Below are 22,179 nucleotides of genomic sequence, written 5' to 3' on the forward strand. Positions count from 1 at the left end.
GGTACTATTTCCCTCAAAGGGTTGAGAGTCAAATGAGATTTATACATCATACATACATACATACGTATATACTTATATAGTGTTTACAAGCCTTGAAGGGCACTATAAATGCTAGTTATCATTATTATCATGATGTATTTTCAATTTCACTCTTCTCTCTCACAGCTTTGATTTGTGTTGCATCTTAGAGACAGAAATAGGATTTCAGGTGTAGAATTGGAGGAGTCTCAGAGGTCATTCTAGACCAACCCTCTCATTTTTGAGTTGAGGGAACGGGGAAGCCCAAGGTCTGTAGATATCAGGTTGCAGAGATGAGTTTTTGAACTTGGGTCCTCAGCCTGTAAAACCAGCCTTCTGCCCTCTGTAACGTTCCAGGGCTGCCAGCTAACGCCCAGTCTCAGGTGGTCGCATTCCTGGAGGCAATGGCCCTAATGTGGTCTCAGGAATTGAAATGCCGGGAAGAAAAGCTGGAATCCAATAACCGCCCCCCTCCTGGTCTGTCCGGGAGGCTGTGCCGTTGGAGGAGGGAACTTTTTCAAGCCCATTTCTCCCCCAGCACAGGTCTTGTGTGTAGGGAGGGACCAAGTGTATGGAAGCCTCCGGAGCCTGGTGAGGGCCAGAATGTGGGGGGAGTGGGGACATGCCCCTCGAACCCCTCTACACCTTTCCGTGGGATTAACAGCTCTGCAGCTATTATCCTATCAAGGAAAATCAGCCTCATCTGCAGACCCTCCATTAGAGACAGCCTGCCCAGGATAATTGACTCAGATACTGCTAATCTAATTCATCCACAGATGTCTAACCAGAAGCCCTTGTACCTTGGGGGTTTCAAGTTAACGAAGGCTACAGGAGGCTCCCTGTGGGTTGTAGCAGGGGGACCTGTCCAGGTAGAGGAGGCACCTGGCCGGGAAGGGCAGTTGGGCTTCCAGGAGGAGGAGGGCAGAAGGGGCCATCTGGCGGCTGTGGACCCCTGCAGTCCCAGAGGGCATCTGCTGCTGAGCCTGGGCCCTGGGAAGTCCCCGGGAGGGGGCCTTGGCCCGGCACAGGCCAGAGGCTTCTCTGACCTCTCCAAGTCCTCCCGCCAAAGAACACCCTCCTATTTCCCCGGCCCAGACTTGGCCGGGGCTTTGTTCCCCAAGCTGCTCCCTCTCTGACTCTTACCTCATCCTCTGGCCCCCCGAAGGAGGGGGTGCCAGGGATGTGGCTGACAGTGGCTTGGCTGGCGTGCAGCAGGGACAAGGGGGGCTCCCCTTGTACTCAGCTCGTGAGAGGGAAGGAGCTTTGATCTGGGGGCCCGATTGGTGGGGAGGGCTGGGAGGGGGCCTGGAAACGGCCCCTTTGTTTGTTTCTTCAAAGATAACACAAACACATTTCTGGGAGCCGTTTGGGCACCCGGGGTGGAGAGGACGTCAGACCCTGGGAGGAGAAAGGCACTTTGACCCCGGCACCCTCCCGACTCCCGGGGTCCCTCCTTTGTAACCCAGTCAGCGGGGGGAGGCTGGCTGGGGGCCAGCAGCCACATGGGACGGGAGAAGGGGGAGCCCTGGGCCTCTGGCCTAGCTGGATTTGCTATTCCTAATACTCTCTGGGTCTGTAATCCAAGCCCTGTGTCTGGTCCCAGATGGCTTGTTCCCTCACACGGGTCCACACTCAATGGAGGTAACCAAGACTGTTTCCTCATCGGCTGCAATCAAGTCATCCAGGGTTCTGTACTTGGAGGACTGGGCTCTGTCCGAGTCTTGTAATCAGGCAGCCAGCAACCAGCAGCAGGACCCAGCTCTGCAGAAGGGGGAAAGGGGTGGATTTGCCCTGCCCGGATACTTCTGGAAGCCTGAGCCTCCCCAGTTTGGAGGGGATGTTGGCAAATGGAGGCTGGCCGCCAGGATGGCTCAAGGGAATCAAGGAAGGCTGTTTGAAGGAGCTGGTAGTGTCTAATGCAGAGAGTTAGGATTGGGGAGTGCTGATCAGTGTTTAACAGAGAGTTCTTGGGCTGGGGAAGGGTGAATTCATGACACACTTTTAAGTTTAATCAGCATTTTTAGCATTTGCCTATTTTTCTCATTGAAAATTTAACAGTTACCTCTTACAAGCTGGTTAAGAACCGGCCCCACTACATCCCTGCTCTTAGGAAGAACCTGACGGTTGTCTTCAAATGTTTGAAAGTTATAATGCAGATGAGGGATTATATTTATTTATTCTGTTTAGCCTTGAGTTCAGAAATAGGAGAGAAAAGAGAGATGTTATATATAGAAAGACGGCTTTACTTGAAAAAAGGATTTCCTTACAGAACTATCTCAAACATTGGATTTGGAGCTGGGAGGGACCTTGAAGGTCATTTAAAAAATTCACTGCCACAGTGAAAAAGGGGATAGATTTGGGGCCGGGAGACCCAGTTCTAATCCTGCCTTGGACATTTCCTAGCTTTGGGACCAGGGAAAAGCAAGTCAGCAAATAAGAAGCATGGATTAAATGTTGAACTAATATGTGCTGAGGACTTGCTGAGGGCTGGGCCTTCTGTGAAAGGTAAAGGACAGTGTCCATCTTCAAAGAGCTGACAGTCTAAGGGGGGGACAACATATAAACAACTACAGCAAATAAGATATGTCTACAGTGGAGATGATCGCAGAGGGGAGGCCCTGGCACGAAGGGGATCTGAAAGGCTTCTTCTCTCAGGTGGGATTTAATTGGGACTTGAGAAAGTTCAGGAGACAAATTCTGGCCATGGAGGACAGCGGGTGAAGTAATTCCGGGCCGTGGCAATGGCAATGATGTCAGAGATGAAAGTAAGCACAATGAGTTAATTCTGAGATGCTGAGAAGGCTGGTCTACGCAAATTTCTTTCACCTTCCTGCTCGGAGAAATGATGTCCTGACAATGGTGAATTGCCAAAACCTTGTGAAATGGTCGTGTTTTTCCACTTTGGAAAATGCATGGATCTGTTCCCCTTCTGTTCTCTCCCAGGAGCTCCTTCTCCTTCCCCAAATCTCCCTAATAGCTTTTCCCTCCTAACCCTACCTTCCTGGCAGGTTTCCAGGTCCCACAATTACCCTAATTACCTCGGGCTTCCCCTCCATTTTCTTGGCAGATTAACCTGAACAGCACCATGAGCATCATGAGCAGGAAATCCATCACAGTGGCTTATGGGGAGGCAGTGCACCACATCATGCAGTTTGACCCCTCGGATCCCAGCTACCTCTATGTCATGACATCCCACCAGGTAAGACCCCACCCTGTGCCCAGAGGTCCATCCCTCCCGGGGCTTCTATGGCCTGCAATGACTCAGGGCCAACCTTCCTAACTGGGGAGGGCAGCTGGAGATCCCTCAGAGAGGGCAAGAGGTGCCTTCTGAGCTGTCCCTGGGCACAGCCCCCTAAGGGCGAGGGGGATGGCTCTGGAGGAAGCTTGTCTGTGGGGTGTCACGGACCGAGACATGCATTAGCACGTCTCCGTGCCAGGGATGTGAGGCAATGACAGGTCCATTTGCCAGCCCATTCAAACAGACGTTTCTCTGTTCTCCAGTTCTGAATAAGGGACCGGGCACTAACTGGGTGTCAGAGAGTTTCTGCCAAAGCACAATTCCGATACAACTGCAAAAACAAGACCTTCCCTCATTTCCACAAAATTCTCCCCTTCCTGAAGCTACTTTGTGTGTACTTCTTGACTTATTTGTACACTTATTATATTCAAGCACTTTGAGGAGGAGGATTGTTTGATTTTTTTATTTGTTTTTATGTTCCTGTGGCTTAGTATAATGCTTGGCATATAGTAGGTGCTTAATAAATGCTTATTGCATGGAATTAACAATGATCCTGCGGGCACAGGGGAGCTTCCTCATGGCTCCCACTGTAGCTCCTGAGCTGTCTATGGCTTTTTCCATCTCAAGTCAGAGAACCTTGAACCCAAGACCAAGAACAGGTGAAGCATTCAAAAGAACACTGGATGTGATGTCATGTCAGAAGCTGTTTGCTGGCTGAGTGACTGAATAAGTCACATGCCTTTGCTGGTCCTTAGCTTCCTCCGAGACCCAAGGGGTTGGATGGATGAACCCCAAGCCCAGAAGTTCTTATCCTGTGATTCTAGGCCCTCCCCCCTCCTCGGACCCACAACCCTCCTCAGTTCCACGCTTCTGATTGGTTTAGATGAGTCCTGAGAAATTCAAGTTAGCAATTATAGGACCAGACTTTGTGTGAGTGAGTGATAAAATCAAGATGACAGGTAGTCAATGCCGTGGGAATTCAGAGCAGGGAATTCCCTGCAGGCTGCGGTAACTGAGGGAAGCATCAAAAAGCAGGTTGGACTGACTGACCACAGAGGATCTCAAAGCCTTTTATAAAACATTTTTTAAAAGTTAGTCGCCTGTGTCATTATCCCCATTCTGTGGTTGGAGAGATGAAGGCCCGAATAGGCAAAGCGCTCCTCTGCGAGCTAGTGGCTGGAAGGGCCTGTTTTCTCCCTCCCAGGCAGGTTCTGCCCCCACTACCTGAGGGAGGGAGTGGTCCTCTCCACTACCTCTCCTTGGAGAGTCCCAATTGGCCGGAGAGGAGTAGAGCTCTGGTTTAAATTAGGTTTTAATCTGTCGAAACAAAAGCAGGAACCACTAATTTTATATTTTTATTTTCTGACCATAATTCTCTCCAGACCGGCCACGCTGGGCTAAGCCACTAGTTATCATGGTCTTCATCTCGCTCTCTCCCTCCTCCCTAACGCCAGTGAGCCTGCACAGGGCCTCGGAGCCAGCCTCGGTTGCCAAGGAGCTCAGAGATCCTGCTGGCCTGGGCCCCAGGGACTCCATCCTCCTCGCTTGGACAGGGTGTACTGGACCTTGGCAGGGACTGACTCTTGTTCCCTCCCTTCTCCCGTCCCCAGACTGTCCACAAACCTGGCTGCCTGAGAGTTTGTGCTTCTAAATATCCTACCCTCAAGAGAGGAGAGGGCCCCCTGGAAAGAAGCATTGGGAGCCTGGATTTGAACCCTGGCCCTCACTTTTATTGACTGTGTAATCCCCTCTAAGCATCTGTAAAATGGGGATAGTGAAACTAGGTTTTGGAGTCAGGGTCTGGGTTCAAATTACAGATCTGCTGATTATTACCATTATGGCAGTGGGTAAGGTTATCTCACCTCTGGGTCGCTGGTTTTGTTTTTTTTTATCAGTAGCAAATGCCAATGTGGCATTTGGATCAATAAGACGCCATCTCTAAGTCCTGTAGTCCTTATCTTTATAGGATAGTAATATCTGGACATTGTGATATGGACAGAACTTAACTTCTTCCTAAGGTGCCTTTTTGTGACACTCTCCAGCTCAACAAACTTCAATATCTCCCTTCTTTCTAGAGCAGAGGTTCTTCAAGGATGGTTTGGTGAATCTTGGGAGTCTCTAAAATCTTTTCAGAGGATCTAAAAATAAAAAAAAATTTTTTTTAAATCTCTAATAGGGTAAATATCTATAAATATATTCCTCGGAAACAAAAACTCTTTGGACAGATCCTCAATAATTTTTGATAGTGTAAGGATACTATGAACAAAAGTTTTAAAACTACTGATCTAGAGGACTAAAATCAAATTCTGAGCTTGGCGTTCAAAGTTCTTTGTGATCTGGTCCCATGTTGTCCTTTACAACCTCACTTACCTTCTCCCTTTCCTTCAGCCAGGTAGAATAACTGCCTGCTTTCCCAGCACTTTCTGGCTTCTGGGCCTTTGTTTATATCATCCCTTCCACCTCTGATCTCTAGCTCAAAGTGTCTGGAGAGCTGCTGAGTGGGGACTGGAGGTTTGTCTCATCAACGTCTTCGTTTGCTAGAAGCAGAAACTGAGTTTTAGAGAGGTTACGTGACATCTCCAGAGTCACACAGCTAGAAAATAGGAGGGCTCAGATGAGACTTCAGAGTCTCATGATTCTACCAGCCATTTCCCAACGATCGCAGGAGGCCCTCCTGCCTTTCTCCATCTCAGATGTCAGAATTCTGTCTGTCCTTCAAAGCCCTTCTTCACTTGCTCAAGGTCATATAGGTTGTGATGGTGGTAATAGTAGTGGTGGTGGAAGAAGGAGAATGAGGAAAAAAAGAAGGAAAGAAGAAGGAAAAAAAGAAGAATGGAAAAGAGAAGAAGGAAAAAAGAAGAAATAAATGAAATGAAAAGGAAAAAAAGAAAGGAGAAAAAGAAGGAAAAAAGAAGAAAAGAATGAAATGAAAAGGAAAAAAGAAAGAAGAAAGGAGAAAAAGAAGGAAAAAAGAAGAAAAGAATGAAATGAAAAGGAAAAAAGAAAGAAGAAAGAAGGAGAAAAAGAAGGAAAAAAGAAGAAAAGAATGAAATGAAAAGGAAAAAAGAAAAAAGGAGGAGGAGGAAAAGAAGGAAAAGAAGCTCCTTGAGGATAGGGACTATCTTTTGCCTCTTTTTATATTTCTAGCACTTAGCACAGTGCCTGGCACATAGCAGATGCCTAATACATGTTTATTGAATTGAGGAGAAGGGAAGTTTATAAGATTATAAACTTTCTGAGCGTTTTTGAGGAAAGGGGCTTTTTAAAGACCCCTCATGCCATATAACACATCGGTGACTGTCAGCCCTGCCTGGACTCTGGTGCCTTCTGGGAATACTGGCCAGAGATGGCCACCCAGAGTGCTGGCTTGTGGGACCACTAAGTGGGACTCTTATGGATAGGGAGGAGCCCCGGACTCTGTTCCAAAATAAACCATGCTCTTGGTCACCCAGGCCCAAAGCCCCATGATCATCTGGGATGTTTACCTCCCCCGCCTATCCTCGGCATCCACTTAGGTGCCACATACTTGGCAGTATTTGTTGCACCCAACCCTTCTCTCCCATTGTGCTGCTTTTCTATAGGTCCTTCCTGAAGCTCATTCTTTTCTCCTCCAGTTTATCCTTCTTACAGTTGTCAAAGCTCCTTTCTAAAGCCCAGGTCTGACATCGGCACTCCCCTCCTCAAAATCTTCAGGGGCTCCCTGTTGGGTGCCAAATACAATACAGTCTGCTCCTCAGCTTAGTCTTATTCAGCTTCCACACCTAGGATCAGCCATCCTTTCTAGCATCCATTTGCTCTACATCCCTTCATACATTTTGCTTTCCAAATAGTCTGGGACTTCTAGCTCTTCCTCAGTCTTGTGCTGCCTTCTCCCACCTCCGTACAAGTGCACTCCCCACACCTGGAATCCATTCTCGTCCTCTCTGTTTATTGAAGTTCTTTTCCTTCAAACCCCAGGGGCTAGACTCCACGAAGTGTTTCCTGATCCTCCCCTCCATTCTCTATCCAGCTGAAAAAGATGTCCCTCTCTTCAAATAATAATGATAATTGTTATTATTATTATTATTGTAACTAAAGTTTGTATAGCCCTTTTAAGTTTACAAAGCTCTTTACTTGTCTTATCTCATTTGATCTCTATGTCAATCCTAAGAGATAGTTATTAACCCCATTATACAGATGAGGAAACAAAGATTTAGATGACTTGCCCAGAGGGTAGGCACTTTTATTAAATGTTTGTTCTGAATAATAAAAACCAGCCTCTCCTAAAGAGCCAAAATGTGTGCGGTGGGAATTTGGGAAGATACAGGAAGGTTAGTGGGGCCATAAGCAGTCAGGGAAAGCTAAAGCTTCCTGTCCTGGGATCCCATTTCCGAAGAGTGACTGATGGATGTTCCTGGTTACAGATGGCCAGGGTAAAAGTTGCCGTGTGTGATCAGTACACCACCTGCACAGACTGCCTGGCTGCGGAGGATGCTTACTGTGGCTGGTGTGCCATGGAGACCAGGTACGGGCCCGGCATACTGCCATTTCACAACCCTTCTTCCCTTTCTCTCCTCCCTCGCTCCCTGCCATTGGATGGTGGGTTAGCAAGTGGGAATTGGGACCACAGGAGGAAGGGCTAGGCTGCCCGTTGGCATTCTGAAGGCAAGGTGTTTATGGAAAGTGAAGGTCAGTGTGAAAAGCTACAAAGAGGCACATCAAGGCTTGATATCTAGAAGAGCTTTCTAACCATTAGAGCCGTCCACATGGGCATCATAGGAGTACAGATTTATAGCTGGAAGGAAATCTAATTCAATTTCCTCATTCTCTAACTGAGAAAGCTCAAGGTAAGAGTCAAAAATGGTACGATAGAAAGCCCACTGGATTGGGGCGTGCCATTTCTGCAGTTTGTGATCTAACTGCCAAATGAGGAAGGCGGGCTACCAGAGAAAGCCCTTCTAATTCTAACTCTATGATTCTGGAAGTGATTTATCCAAGATCACATGGAAGGGATGTAGGAGGGAGAGAGTTGGCTTGGAAGATAATGAGTTTCCCTTTATTGGGAGTATTCAAGCAAAGATTGGATGATTGCTTTCTGGGAACATTGTAACAGGTATTTTTTAAAGATATGAAGTAGACTAAATGTCCTCTGTAAGTGTTAGAAAAATAGCTACAAGGAAGGTGATGGGTATAATTTACCTAGAATACCAGAAGAAAAAAAGGATTTGATAAAGTCTATGAAACTGTGCTAGGGAAGAAAATGAAGAAATATGAGCCAGGCACTAATGCACTTTGGTGGATTTGGTCTTGGTTGAATGGTTGGATTCAAAGAGTAGTTGCAAATGGGAGAGAGTCAAGGTCAAATTGAAATAAAGCCACTCAAACCTGTGATTGACCTTGCTTCTGTTTGGCATTTTTATCAATGGCTTGGGAAAAGGCAGAGGTGACCTGCTGATCCCATTTGCAGGTGACCCAAAGCTAGGAGGGACAGCTAATACACTGCACGACAGAGTCAAAATTCAAAAGGATCTCAAGAGACTAGGCTACAAGGATGGGTGTAGTAAGATAAAATTTCTTAAAGTTTCAACACAAGTGAATTTTTACAAATCAGCTTTGCAAAAACAAAAGGGGGCTGTGGGGCGAGATAGATGTTTATCTGAAATGGATCTTGGCGTCTTAGTCATATTTTTAGAAAGAACACTGGAGTGTCTAGAGGAGGACAGCCAAGATGACGGGTCAGAAGCTGGGGATATTTAGCCTGGAAGTAAAAAACAAAAAAAGGCTGTTGTCAAATATTTGAAGGGATGTCACATGGAAGTGGAGAGGGCAATTCGACTGTTCTTCTAGAACCTGCAATAATGGGAAGAAATTTAATGGAAGCAAATTTCATTTAGATGGAAGGGAAATTCTCTTTCCTGATTAGAACTATTCCAAAGTATAATGTGGATAGCCAGGTAGCCCAGTGGACAGAGCCTGGAGTCAAGAAGACTCATTGTCCTTAGTTCAAATCTAGCACCAAACATTTACTAGTTGTGTGATCCTGGATGAGTCACTTACCATTTGCCTCCATTTTCTCATTTATAAAATAAGCTGGAGGACTAAATGGCAAACCATTTCTTTGCCAAGAAAAATCAGACATGACTTGGGAGAAAAAGACTGAAAAGTGGGATGAGAAATAAACTTCCCTGTTCTTAGACATGTTTAAGCAAAGGCTGGATAATCGCTTGTGGAGATTCTCCTTCAGGCATGAGCTGGACAAGGTGACAGTCTCTGAAGTCCTTGTTAACCCTGAGATGCAGAATGTTTATAGGCTCTTGCTCTTTGCCCGGAGCTGTTCTCAGCTAGGCTTGGAGCCATGATCTGGACTCAGCAATGGCAAGCAGGAAAACGGTTGCCATCTTTATTTCTCTCCATGATTGTGGGCAAATGGGAGGAAAAGTGTCCATGGGCAGGGGCAGTTAGATGGCACAGTGGAGAGAGCACAGGTCCTGAAGCCAGGAGGAGTTAACACTTAACACTTACTAGCTGTGTGATCCTAGGCAAGTCACTTAGCCCCAATTGCTTACAAACCAAAAAAGTGTTAGGGCAGAGAAGTCATCAAGGAAAAGCCAAGTTTAAGTCGGAGGGTGGGGATAGAAGGAAGGCCTGTGGGAGCGGTCCAGGCTACAGGGGAATCTGTTCATGGCTGTTCCACAGGGGACACTGGAAGGATCTAGTAGAGACAAGGGCAGGGGTAGAGTGGACTTAGGCTGAGATAAGTAAAATTCTCCCCACCTGGCCGCAGGTGCTCCCTCCAGCACGAGTGTGTCAACTCCAGTCAGCCCCACTTCTGGACCAGTGCCAGTGAGGGCCTCCAGCGCTGCCCCTCCATGACCATCCTGCCCTCGGAGATCAATATCCACCAGGAGTATTCGGTGAGTGTGCAAAAGGCAGAGGGAGGAGGGAAGAAGGAGGAGGGAGAAGCAGCGAGACAGAGGGGTCAGATTCTAGGTCTGAAGTTGACAAGACCTGGTCCAAATCTTGTCACTCTGATGGCCACCTCCTCTCCTCATGGATAGTCTTAGAGCTAGGTCAGGGGGACTAAGCCTGCCATTCGGAGGGCCAGACAAATCAAATGCAGGGGGCCAAGCCATTCATTAACAGACCCTTCCAGGTGCTTATTGAACATCCCACTTAGCAGTGCTGGGATCCTGCTTGTCAAAAAATGCTCCATCATTTTTTCAGCACTTCCATTTGTTAGGTACGTTTTGTACTCGTCTCACCCTTGCAAGAGCCCTGGGAAGAATTGTTATACCCATTTGGGAGATGCTAAAACTGAGGCCCAAAGACATTGTACCTTGTCTACAGTCACCCAGGAATGTGTTCCCTTTAGGGGACACATGAGACGGGGGTTTAGGAAGGCTGAGAAGAGGATCATGAGACTTTATCGCTGAAAGATCCTTTAGCCCTTTAGTCCAATTGCCCCATCTTATATATGAAAAAAAATCGAGACCCAGAAAATCGAAGGAAATTACCCTGTTTCCTAATCCTCATTCAAGGCTCTTCCCATTATGTTATTTTCTCTCTGTCTGTCTCTCTGTGTCTCTCTGTCTGTCTTTCCCTCTCTTTCTCTCTGTTTCTCTCTCCCTACATATACATATATGGGTAAATACATATAAAATACACACATACATATCTGTGTAAATATATATAATACACACATACATAAATAGGTAAATGTATAATATACACATACATATATATATAAATATAATACATACATATATGTGTGAATATACAGTACACACATACATATAGTTGTAAATATATAATACATACATACATACATGTCTGTGTAAATATATAATACATGTATGTACAAATGTATAATATACACATATAGGTGTAAATATATAACATGTGTGCATATAGATGTAAATCTATAATATACACATACATATCTTTGTAAATATGTAACACATAATACATATATATGTTTATAAATATATAATACACAATACATATATATGTAAACATATATGCAATGGCTCGGCAGTTTCTGACATGGGCTGGGGGCTTCATGGCTGCCCCCCCCCCGCCCTTGGGATTTGGGCCTATCCCACGGCCAGCTCAGTCTCCTAGGCTTCTCCTTGCAATAATGGCCCCTTGAGCCCCAGTTGCCTCCAGGAGCCACGGTGGTTTGGCCTAGGATGGAGGCCGTGCTACGGACCTGGCTTTGTGCCCATGAAACGATTGTTCTCTAGTTAAAATCTGCCCCAAGCAGGGAGGGGCGGGCGGGCGCTGACCCAGACCACCAGGCTGATGGAGGAGAACCAGGGACGATGAACAAGTGGCCTCCGAAGCCCTAGCATTTCCTGGTAGCTTTTACCCCCTTTCTCTTCTTTTTTGGGAGCCCAGAAATGTAGGAGTCAATATTTGCAAAACCGCCAAATGCCAACCTGCTATTTTGCATTCAAACGAACAGATGATTCTCCCAAAGCTGCTGCTGGGTGATACTTTTCTCGCTCTCCCCCAGTGAGAAAAGGACAGTTCTTTGCTGTGCTGCTGAAAAGGCCCCCTCCCCTCAGCAGTCATTCTCCCAAGCCCTGCCGTCTGTACAGATAGGCAGGGCCTATTTAGTATTTAGGTGATAGCTGTCAGAAGCGAACAGAATGAGAGCATCTTTTTTTTTTTTTTTTTTGAGGGGGGGGGGATTAACGATAGGCTGGGAAGTCCTGATAATCAAGCAGTTTCGCGGTCCTCCCAGCTGCCTGACTCAGATGGGGCCTACCACTGACCGGTGGCAAGTGCCCCCCAGTCCCAAGCCCTCTCTTCCCACCCCCAGAAGTGGCTTCCCCCTGTGGGTCTCAGCTTTCTCTTCTGTAAATGAAGACCCTACATTCTAGAGGTCTCCTCTGCCATTGGGAGCTGTGACCTCCCAGGGATACAGAGATAAACCCAAGCTCTGATAGCAGAGAGCTCCAGATTCTCAAGATCTTGGGGACCACCACACTGAGAGAGCTTTGGTCCCAGGGCACTGCTTAATGATCCCATCCAGCACCCAGTGGCCCAGAATGCTCATTGGAAATAGTGGATAGAGCTCTAGGCCTGGAAAACCTGGGTTTAAATTCTGCCTCACACATTCTGGGCCTTGGTTTCCTGTTCTGTAAAATGAAAAGATTATATTCTTTGTCAGAGTTTTAAATCCATCTTCCTGTGAAGCCATATCAGTGACTAAGAAATAACCTTGCTAAAGCAGAAGAGCTTGCCTATGTATGGTTTGTCCCCTAGGTGATAAACATATTTGGCTGTAGCGATTGATGAAGACTGTCCACAAAGGCTTATTGAGCTTCAAGGCTAACAGAGTTATTGCTAATAGCTGGTTTGGCTTCCTGCCCTAGAATTGCTGGTTCTTTGAACAGAGTCCATTTAACCCCAATCTGCTGCTTAGCCCACCCCACAGGGGCTGGGCTCTCTCTGAGTTGAGGGTCACTCCTCTCTCCACAAGAGTGGGAAATTAGGCTGGTGTTGAAACAAACTGAATTAGTCTATAATTCTGGGCTGGATGCATCACTTATGGGCCAGCAGTTATAACTTACGCTGACTTAGACACGACTTTTCAGTTTTCCAGAGGGCGTTCATTGGGACCGTTTTATCTTTGTTTTCCCCTTAGAGCCTAGCACATGTAGTCATTGAGTGTGTATTGACTGACTGCCTGACTGAGAAGAGAAGGATCTTGCCCATGGTCAGAGCAGCATCCGTCCCCCGGTCTATGCTGCCTCCAAGACTCATTCGGAGAAGCGGAGACCAGTGTACTGGAGAGCTGGGAAAGGAGAGGGAGGAAGTCCCCACTCACCTGTTGGCCGTGTGTATTTGCAGGGTATGATCATCCAGATCAGCGGCAACATGCCCAGTTTGAGTGGGATGGAGATGGCCTGTGATTATGGGAACGGAATCCACACTGTGGCCAAGGTCCCCCGGCTCAGACTTCAGCCATCAGATAGCTTATTGCAACTTCCTTCCTAGGAACAAGTACCCTGAATTTCCAGCAGACCAAGGTAAGAACCTAAGGATGGTAATCAACCAGTACAGTCTTTATTGATTGCTTCCTATGTGCCCAGACAAGGGAAGGCGTTGGGGTGATGATAATAACAACAAAAACAGCAATAATCATAATGATGATGATGATGATCAAAACAACAATAACAGTTAATATTTATGTAGCATTTAGTACGAGCCAGACACTGTGCTAAGTGCAGTAAAAATATCTCATTTGCTTCTCATAACAAAACTGCTAATAGATGTTATTATGCATCTAAGGAAACGTTAGTTGAACAGAGATTAAGCGTCTTGCTCGGGGTCACACAGCTAGGTCTCCCTGGCTCCAGGTCCAGCCCTCTGTCTAATAGCTACCTAGCTCATGGATGAAAGAAAGAAGACAGGAAAGTTTCCAGACCCAGAGAGCTCATAGGTAATATTCAGGCTACTTCTGCCTTGCACATGGGGCCCTTTACTCGTCAAATAAAAGATGCAATTGGTTCAAAGCAAAGGCATTTAATGAAATATCGTAGTAAGAAAAACAGAACATTTTCCTCCCATAAATTAGAGATCACAAATATATACCAGCAGTGGGAAGAGTATACACACTTCGGGAACAGATGTAGAAGGGTACCCCCATAGGGGACACATGTTGAGGAACAGCTTCTCCCTAAAATGCTCCCTATGTCTGCTAAGGCTGATATCATGGTACTCACATGATGTGCTGTCTCTTCCAGGCATTATTCCCTATTAGTCTTATTTGGTGACTGACGGACAATGTTCTGCTGGTTAATGGCTGCGGGTCTCTGCCGGTCTCAGCACTGCCGAGCCCCTGGGCTCCATCTTGCAGGCCTGCAAGCCAGCTTGCTCCAGGGCTCTAAAATGTAATGACTAGAAAGTCTCTCCTTGATGAGCTCAGGCTGTTAATATATTATCTAAGATGGGATTTGAACCTTTGGATTTCCTAAGCCCAGTGCCCAAACATTCACCATGCTGCCTCCAGGCTTCCAAATCCCTGCCTTTATTATTATATATTGGTGGCCAGGAAAAAAAAAAAAAAAAAAAAAAAACTTTGAGGTTCCCTATTATAAGTTAAGGGCAGTTAGGTGGTGCAGCTGATAGAGTGCCAGGAAGCTTCTTTCTAAATTCAAATCTGGCCACAGACACTAGCTGTGTGACTCTAGGCAAGTCATTTCACCCTGTTTGCCTCAGTTTCCTCATCTGTCAAATGAGCCGGAGAAGGAAATGGCAAATCGCTCCAGTACTTTACCAAGAAAATCCAAATGGGGTCACAAGGAGTTAGACTCAATCGAAAACAACAAAATGATAAGTTATCCAGAAGTAACAATAGGGAACAATTAGAAAATATGAAAAACAGAAAATGCTTATTGAGCTAGGTGCATTGGGAAATATAATTACAGAATCTCAGAGTTGAAAGGGGCCTCACAGGCCTTCTAGTCCAACCTGTATTTGACCAAGAATCCCATCTACAATGTATCTGGCAAGTGGTAATCTGATTTTTGTTTAAATATCTCTAGTGATATAAAGCTTACTACTTCCTGAGGTAGCCCATTTTACTTTGTTCCATGATTAAATAGAAAAGTCTAATTATTCTTGCAGCCCTTCATCAACTTACAAACACTAATCAAGTTTTTCCTCTCTTATGACTGTCCCAAATATCTCCAGTTCTCGTGTCTGATCTCATGAGGCAAGAAGTCACAGCCCTCATTACCCTCCTTTGGACATTCGCCAGTTTGTCAATGTAATTCCTAAAATATGATGCCCAGAATTGAACACAGTAATTAAGAAGTAGTCTGACCAGGACAGAGTATAGTGGGATGGTTACCTGCCCTTCTTCTCTTTCCTAATGCAGTCTAAATTGGAATTTTCTTTTGTGAATACTGTTATCATACTGTTGACTCATACTGAGTTTTGCAGTTCACTAAACCCCTCAGGTATTTTTTTCTGTCTGGCCATTCCTCTTTCATCCTGAACTTGTAAATTTATTTTTAAAATTCAAGAATAAGACTTGTATTAAAATTTTATCCTATTCAACTTTTATTAGATTTTGGATCTTTTCAAGATCTTTTTTTTTTTTTTTTTGCTTCTTACTATCATCCTAACCTGTCAGTTATTATCCCAGCTTTGTGTCATCCTCAGGTTTAATAAGCATGCTATCTTTCTCCAGGTCATTGATAAAAATGTTATCATGGCCACTGACAGATCTGTGGAGCACAATACTAGAGGCTTTGCTATTATCATGTATAAGCTACCTTATTACCATATATACATATATATATACGTATATATATATATATATATATATATATATATATATATATATATATATATATATATATATATATACACTATATATATAAATGCCTCAGAGCTGCTTATCCATTATTTGATATTTACAAAGTCCAGTGTAGTCGGTCCATTGGATATTATTATTATCCTGTTTTCTAGGGCCCAGGAAGGTGAGGTGATGTACATGAACTCACTTAACTAGCTGAGGGAGGAGGAATGAGCTGGGGCTAGCATCCAGAGCTTAGGACTCCAGTGTATTATTTCCCCCCTTAAACCTGCTTCTTCTTCTGACTTCCTTATTTCTGCTTATTGTACTACAGTCCACCCCACCATCTAGCTTGAAATCTTTCTCTTATTATGGACTTTTCCTTCTCTCTCACCACCTAGTCATTTTTGCCCTTAACTTCCTTTTAGTCTTAACTAAAACCCTTTTCCCCATCCCTTCTAAATTCTTGCCTTCCCTCTCTTAATTATCTCTTATTTATCTTGTATGTGATTATATTAATTAATCCAATTTTATTAAGTGCCTACTCTGTATTTGGTGCTGTCCTTCAGTGTCATTTTATATAATTATTTGTGCTTTTTGTACATAATTGCTTGCAAGCTGTCTCCTGCATTAAATCATGAGCTCCTTGAGGATAGGGACTGTCTTTTGCTTCTTTTTGCATCCCCAGTCTTAGCAAAGTGTTTGGTATACAGTAGGTGCTTAAGTAGTTGCTAATTTCATTTCTTCATTCTCTTTCATTCATTATTGATTTCTTCTGCCATCATTCTAAGTCTTTTCATCTCTACTCTTCCCTCTCATCTTCTAAGCCATCCTAAGTAATCGTGTATATGTCTGGTTATATTCTTCCTTTGCTTCAAAATCTTCAATGGCTTCTTTTATATATACATATAGACATGCATTTATGTATATATACACACGTATATATGTACACATACACTATATTTTATTTTCCCCAATAACATTAAAATAATTTTTAATATTTAAGAAAAGTTTTAAGTCCCAAATTTTATCCTTTCCTTCTCCCTTTCTCTCCTTACTCGACAAAATGATTTAGATCCTTCATTGGTTTCTTAATGTCTACTAAGGAAAGTTCATATTCCTCTTCCTGCCATCTGAGGCACTATGGAATCATCCCACTTTTAAACATTATCAACTTGATCCTCTCCTCCTAGTCTACTACCCTGCCGTTTTACATGCTTTTCTTCCCATATTCTCTCATGTCTCTGCCTTTGCATGTCCTTCATGTCTGGGAATTCCCAGTTCTGCCTCTTAACTTCCCTGATTCCTCTTTCTGTAGGAGACTTTTGTTTCCTAGATCCCCTAACTGCTAGTGTCTTCCCTTCTGCAATTCCCTTCCCTCTACTCTAAGTATCTTGTATGTTCTTACCTAGTTTCATGTTGTTTCCCCCTTTAGAACGCGAGCCTTTCTCTCTCAGCCTTTTTATTTGCCACTTAACACGGTGCCTGGAATAGAATTAAGTTCTTAATAAACTCTTGTTCTTATGCTCTAAACTACTCTACTTTCTCCACTCAAATAAATCTTTCATCCCTTCTTCCTCCTCCTCCACACTCGTCCATCTTTTCCCTCTGTGGTATTGCTTTCTCTCTTCATCTTCTCTGAAGAAATCTACATAGATTTCAACCCCCTTCTTTGGTTAATGACCTTCCCCATCAAATCTTAAAGAGTATTCTGTTTTGCACTTATTATACCTTATTATGTATAAGTTTTCAGTGTTAGTTCTTAACTAGACTGTGAACTTCTTGAGGGCAGGAACCAAGATTTGCATAGAAGGAAAGTACACAAGCACATAATAAAAAAGCATTATTGAATTGAATTCGGTACCCACAAGCCCTTTTCTCAGGGAACCCAAGCTGTAGCTGGAGGAAGCTAGACTAACATACTTTTTTTTTTTTAAAGCTTTTTATTTTCAAAACATATGCATGGATAATTTTTCAACATTAACCCTTGCAAAACCTTGTGTTCCAGTTTCTCCCTCTTTCCCCATCCCCTCCCCTAGATGACAAGTAGTCCATGGTAGAAATATATGTTAATGCAATATATACACATATTTATATAATTATTTTGTTGCTCAAGAAAAATCAAATCAAACAGGAAAAAAAAATGAGAAAGAAAACAAAACACAAGCAAACAAAAAAAAATGAAAATGCTGTATTGTGAACCACACCCAGTTCCCACAGTTCTCTCTCTGGGTGTAGATGGCTCTCTTCATCACAAGATCATTGTAACAGTCTCTAAATAGTCAGAGAAGGGCTGACATAGTAGGTTGTATCAGTCCGACAATAGAACTGAGGAGTTCCTCATTGCCTTATGTATCAGCATCAGCCTTTGGTGCCCTACCTTGGGGCAAGGAGCTTGGGATCCCAAGCCCTCAGCATCTTGGAGAGTACCCAGCCCAGGGGCTCCAAGAAGATGCAATGTGCATCATTCCCACAAGCTGGATGCACCTCAGGCAACACTGATCATCCAGCTCTGGTTGCTGGGGGAACCCATCAAGCCCTTGTAGATGGCGGCCCTCAGTTTCTCAGCCGCAGACGGACAGATCGGACTTTCTGGGTTTCTCCCCCAATGTTACTCCACCCTTGTTGCTGGATGTGTGCTTCTGCCTGTGCCCCGGAGGGTGTGAATGTGTGCTGGAGTCTCTCTGTATCTGTGTGTGTTTGGGTTTGTGTGTGACCAGGTGAAAGGTGTGCATCTTATTTTTGTTTTTGCCTGTGAATCCAAAGAAATATGAAAAGCAAACTCATCACCCGCTCCCCCACCCAGGGCAGGGTTTTACAGGAGGAAATTGGGGGCCTTGGCTGTATGGCGAGCAAATAATACTGAAGAGTGCTTAATGAGAACAGTAATTATCTTCTCCTGGTGATAAAGCCTCTTCTTCTGAGAAGCTCATTTCTTTTCCCAGGCCTGACCTCATTTATCTTCCCCAGCATCTCTGAAAAGTAATAAGGAGTTGGGAGATTACATCTTCCATAGCTGTAGCCCAGAGAGGTTCAGAAAAACTCTAGAAATCACACAGTATTCTAACACCTCGTCTGGTGCAACTATGTTGTTTGGAAGGGGAATGAACTGGGCTTCTGTTCGGGATCCTGTTTCCCGAGGATATCCCACTTGGCTAAATGTTTGTCTCTGGTCTTCCCAGCTTCCTTTTCTCTGCTGCTGCCCCCACTTCCTGTCACTACCATCCCTGGCTATCCAGACACGTCAGTTTGGCCTGCTGTCCCCATGGAAGGGCTCAGTATGCCAGACAAAACTTTCTCTTCTGCCTGTTTCTCTCCTCAAATTAATTCACTCCAAAGGTTGAGTGGATGCAAAAGGCTGAACCTCTAGATACGTTCCCATTTTAACCGCGAACTCAGATTCCTGGCTTGATCCAAAACACTGCCTAGTTGACTTTTGACCCACTATTCAAATTCTCTTGACCTCAGTTTCCTCATCAGAATGGTGAACTCCATGACTTGTAAGGTCCTTTCTAGTAGTTGATGTAGTGGAAAGAGTGTATTTGGAGGGAGGAAATCTGGGTCATTATTTATTTATTTATCTCAGTCCAATTTGCAGCCCTATAATAATATAAACTCTGGAAGGGCTGGACCTGTTTCCTATTTGACTTTTTAACCTTGATGACTAGCCCCGAGAAATTGCTTAATAATAAACACTCATTGGATAATAGAATCCCCTTCCAGAACTCACTAGCCACGTGGATTTGGACAAGTCCTAACCTTTCAGAACCTCAGCTTTTCCTCATTTTTAAAATGGTCCTAAAAATTCTCATACCACTTTCCTGAGAGGGCTCTTGGGAGGAAAGCTATTTGAAACTCTGTATAATTGGCACATATTCTCTAATGATTTTTGCTTAAAATGTAGGTTTGACCACATCACCCCCATTATTCAATAAACTTCAGTAGCTCCCTATTATCCAAGCACTGGGGTTGAATCAGGCTGCATATTGATTCGGAGACCACATATTGTCATTACCCATATTGTATTATATCATTATTTATTTTGTTAAACATTTCCAAATTACAATTTAATCTGGCACCCAAAACAAGTTGGAGAACTACCTACCCAGAACCTGAGACGGATCCTTCTGAAGGACAGGATCCTATTTTAACTCCTTTATTTGACACTTGCCGTTCTTCCTAACTTGGCCCCTGTGTGTCCATCCAGCATTGTTTGCTGTCATTCCTCTCCTCAGAGTTGCAGGTGCAGCCATGCTGGTCTGCTTAGGCTTCCTTGCTTGTGACCCTCCATCTTTTTTGCCCTTTAACCGAAGGTCGCTTTGCTCAGAATGTTCTGCTTCCTTACCTTTCTCTCCCAGAATCCCTGGCTATCTTCAGTATTAGGTTCAGACTCCATCTTCTGCAGGAGGACTTTCTCCCTCCCTGCCCCTTCCCTCTCAGGCTACCTTCCACCAGCCCTCTATATATCTTGTATGTACCTGGGTGCATACATGTTGAGACTGTGAGCTTCTAGAGGGCAAAGCCCTTTTTCTCTAGCAGTGTCTGGCATACAGTAAGGGCTTAATAAATGTTTGTTAACTGAAAAAAATAGAAGCTGTTATTGTTATTACTGAAGCTTGAATAGTGGAATTTCAGGTGTTGGGAGATTTTGGAGGCAGAGAGATGCTTCATACCTCCTGGGGGGAGGGGAGGGTGAGACATACTCCCATCTCCAACAAGGGGAATAAGCAGGAATCCCATCCTCTTCATCTTTCTCTCTCCTCCCCACTCCCATTCTAGACCACGTGACTGTCCAGACAGCTGTGCAAGTCAATGGCAGAAACATCGTCTGGGCCAATTTCACCATCTATGATTGTACCCGCACCGGACGAGTCTACCCTCATACAGCGTGAGTGACCTTCCATGGGGATCTCTTGGTTGGGAGTTGATCAATATTAATTATTGAACTTGTTGAAGGGACTTTTTATAACTTGTTTGAGTCCTGTTGGCATCAAATGGATAATAATTAATAATAACAGTTACATTTATATAGTGCCTACTGTAAAAAAAAAAAGTGTGCTAAGCACTTTACAAATACAATCTAATTTTATTTTTATGATAACCTTGATACTATTGTTATTCCCATTTCACAGTTGAAAAAACTGAGGCAGAGATTAAGTGACATGTCCAAGATTACCCAACTAGTTTGAGACCAGAGCTGAACTCAAGTCCTCCCGACTGTAGACCCAGTACTCTAGCTATTGTGAGACCCAGTTTCTTCATTTGTAAACTTAAAACTCTGGAATAGATCATCTTTAGTCTAGGACCAGGATTGGACCAGAAGATGGAGGGTCCTTTGTTTCTATCGTACATTTACTTATCGGTGTCTACAGTATATTACAATCACAAGTAGAATAAAAGTATCCTGAGGACAAGAATTTAATTTGTTAACTTTGCAGCTCCAGCATTGGGCACCATGTCTGGTCAGTGAGCAGGGACTTAATTGATAGAATCGTTGTTAATAAGACGTTTTTAATAGAATTAAATTATGATCAGATAGAAGATGATCTGAGTTTCAGCCCCCGAGAAAAATCATAGAATCAGAATGTTGGGCTCTGAGGGGAAATCAGCCTTCCTGAAAAGATGATTGCTTCCAGCAATGGTGTTGAATCAGAACTCCGGATACGGCAGCCCCAGGCCCAAATCTGCTTCTGTCTGGGAAGTTAGTATCCCACCCTCTCTATCTCTCCATTTTCCCCTCAAAGGGTTCATCTTATTGGTTCTTTCCTACTCTAAATGTCTAGAAATCCCTAAGCTCCCCATTTCCCAAGTTAACCTGTCCTATTAGTGGCCAACTGGTTCAACTGCTAACAAAAATCTAGGATTATAAAAGATTGAGAGCTGAAAGGAGAGGAGAGGTCATCTAAGCCTGGGATTTCCTTCCATTGATGATGATACTCTGGCCTACACAGGTAGTAATGGCCAAATTTGAGATTTGAACCCAGGCCCTCAGCTTAAAGAACCTTCTCTCTTCCCCTTCTATCATACTTCAGAATCTTTTTCTCCTGTAATTACATACTCCCCAAAGGTCCTGGTTCTAGCTCCTGAAGAGACACAAAAATGCTCATATCTTTGTCCACATTATAAATTACATTTTTTCTTTAAATTTTCTTTTTTAAAAATATTCTTTAATTTCTTTACATTTTCTTTTCTTTGAATTAAATTCTTTTTTATTTTATTTTCTCTATGTTAAATTCTTTTCTTTAAATTTTTCTTTAAAAATTTCCCTTTTTATTATAAGCTTACCAAACATGAATGTTTCAATACACAGAGAACAGAAGAGAGGATTGTATGAAATTGTGAGTTTGTTACCTAAAATTTGTAAGTGTATATTCATCTCAGTGCAAGAATAACAAAATAACCTTGCTTGTTTGTGTCCCCTTCCTAACTCTCTCCTGCTCTCTTCTGTTGTATTTGGATATTTTTTCTTTCTTTTCTTGTTCTTGTTTTTGTTTTTCTCTTCCTCCTCCCTCTTCTTTTCCTCCTCCCCCTCCTCCACATTCCTCCTTCTCTTTCTCCTCCTTCTTTTTGTTTCTTTTTTCTTTTTCTTTTTTTCTCTTCTTTTTCTATATTCTTTTTCTCATCCTCCTCT

At 43.9% G+C, this 22,179-nt stretch overlaps 1 protein-coding gene across 1 annotated transcript in view; it reads left to right on the plus strand.

The window, feature by feature from the left end:
• The window catches only part of PLXND1 (plexin D1), a 189,230-nt gene that overhangs the window by 55,880 nt on the left and 111,171 nt on the right, over positions 1-22,179 (plus strand). Inside the window, 6 exon segments of the mRNA XM_074283857.1 lie at positions 3,086-3,217; positions 7,660-7,760; positions 10,020-10,149; positions 13,094-13,189; positions 13,191-13,272; positions 20,328-20,436. Coding sequence (XP_074139958.1) covers positions 3,086-3,217; positions 7,660-7,760; positions 10,020-10,149; positions 13,094-13,189; positions 13,191-13,272; positions 20,328-20,436 — 650 coding nt within the window.

Source organism: Sminthopsis crassicaudata, chromosome 1 (genome assembly GCF_048593235.1).
Source record: "Sminthopsis crassicaudata isolate SCR6 chromosome 1, ASM4859323v1, whole genome shotgun sequence".
Classification (NCBI taxonomy): domain Eukaryota; kingdom Metazoa; phylum Chordata; class Mammalia; order Dasyuromorphia; family Dasyuridae; genus Sminthopsis; species Sminthopsis crassicaudata.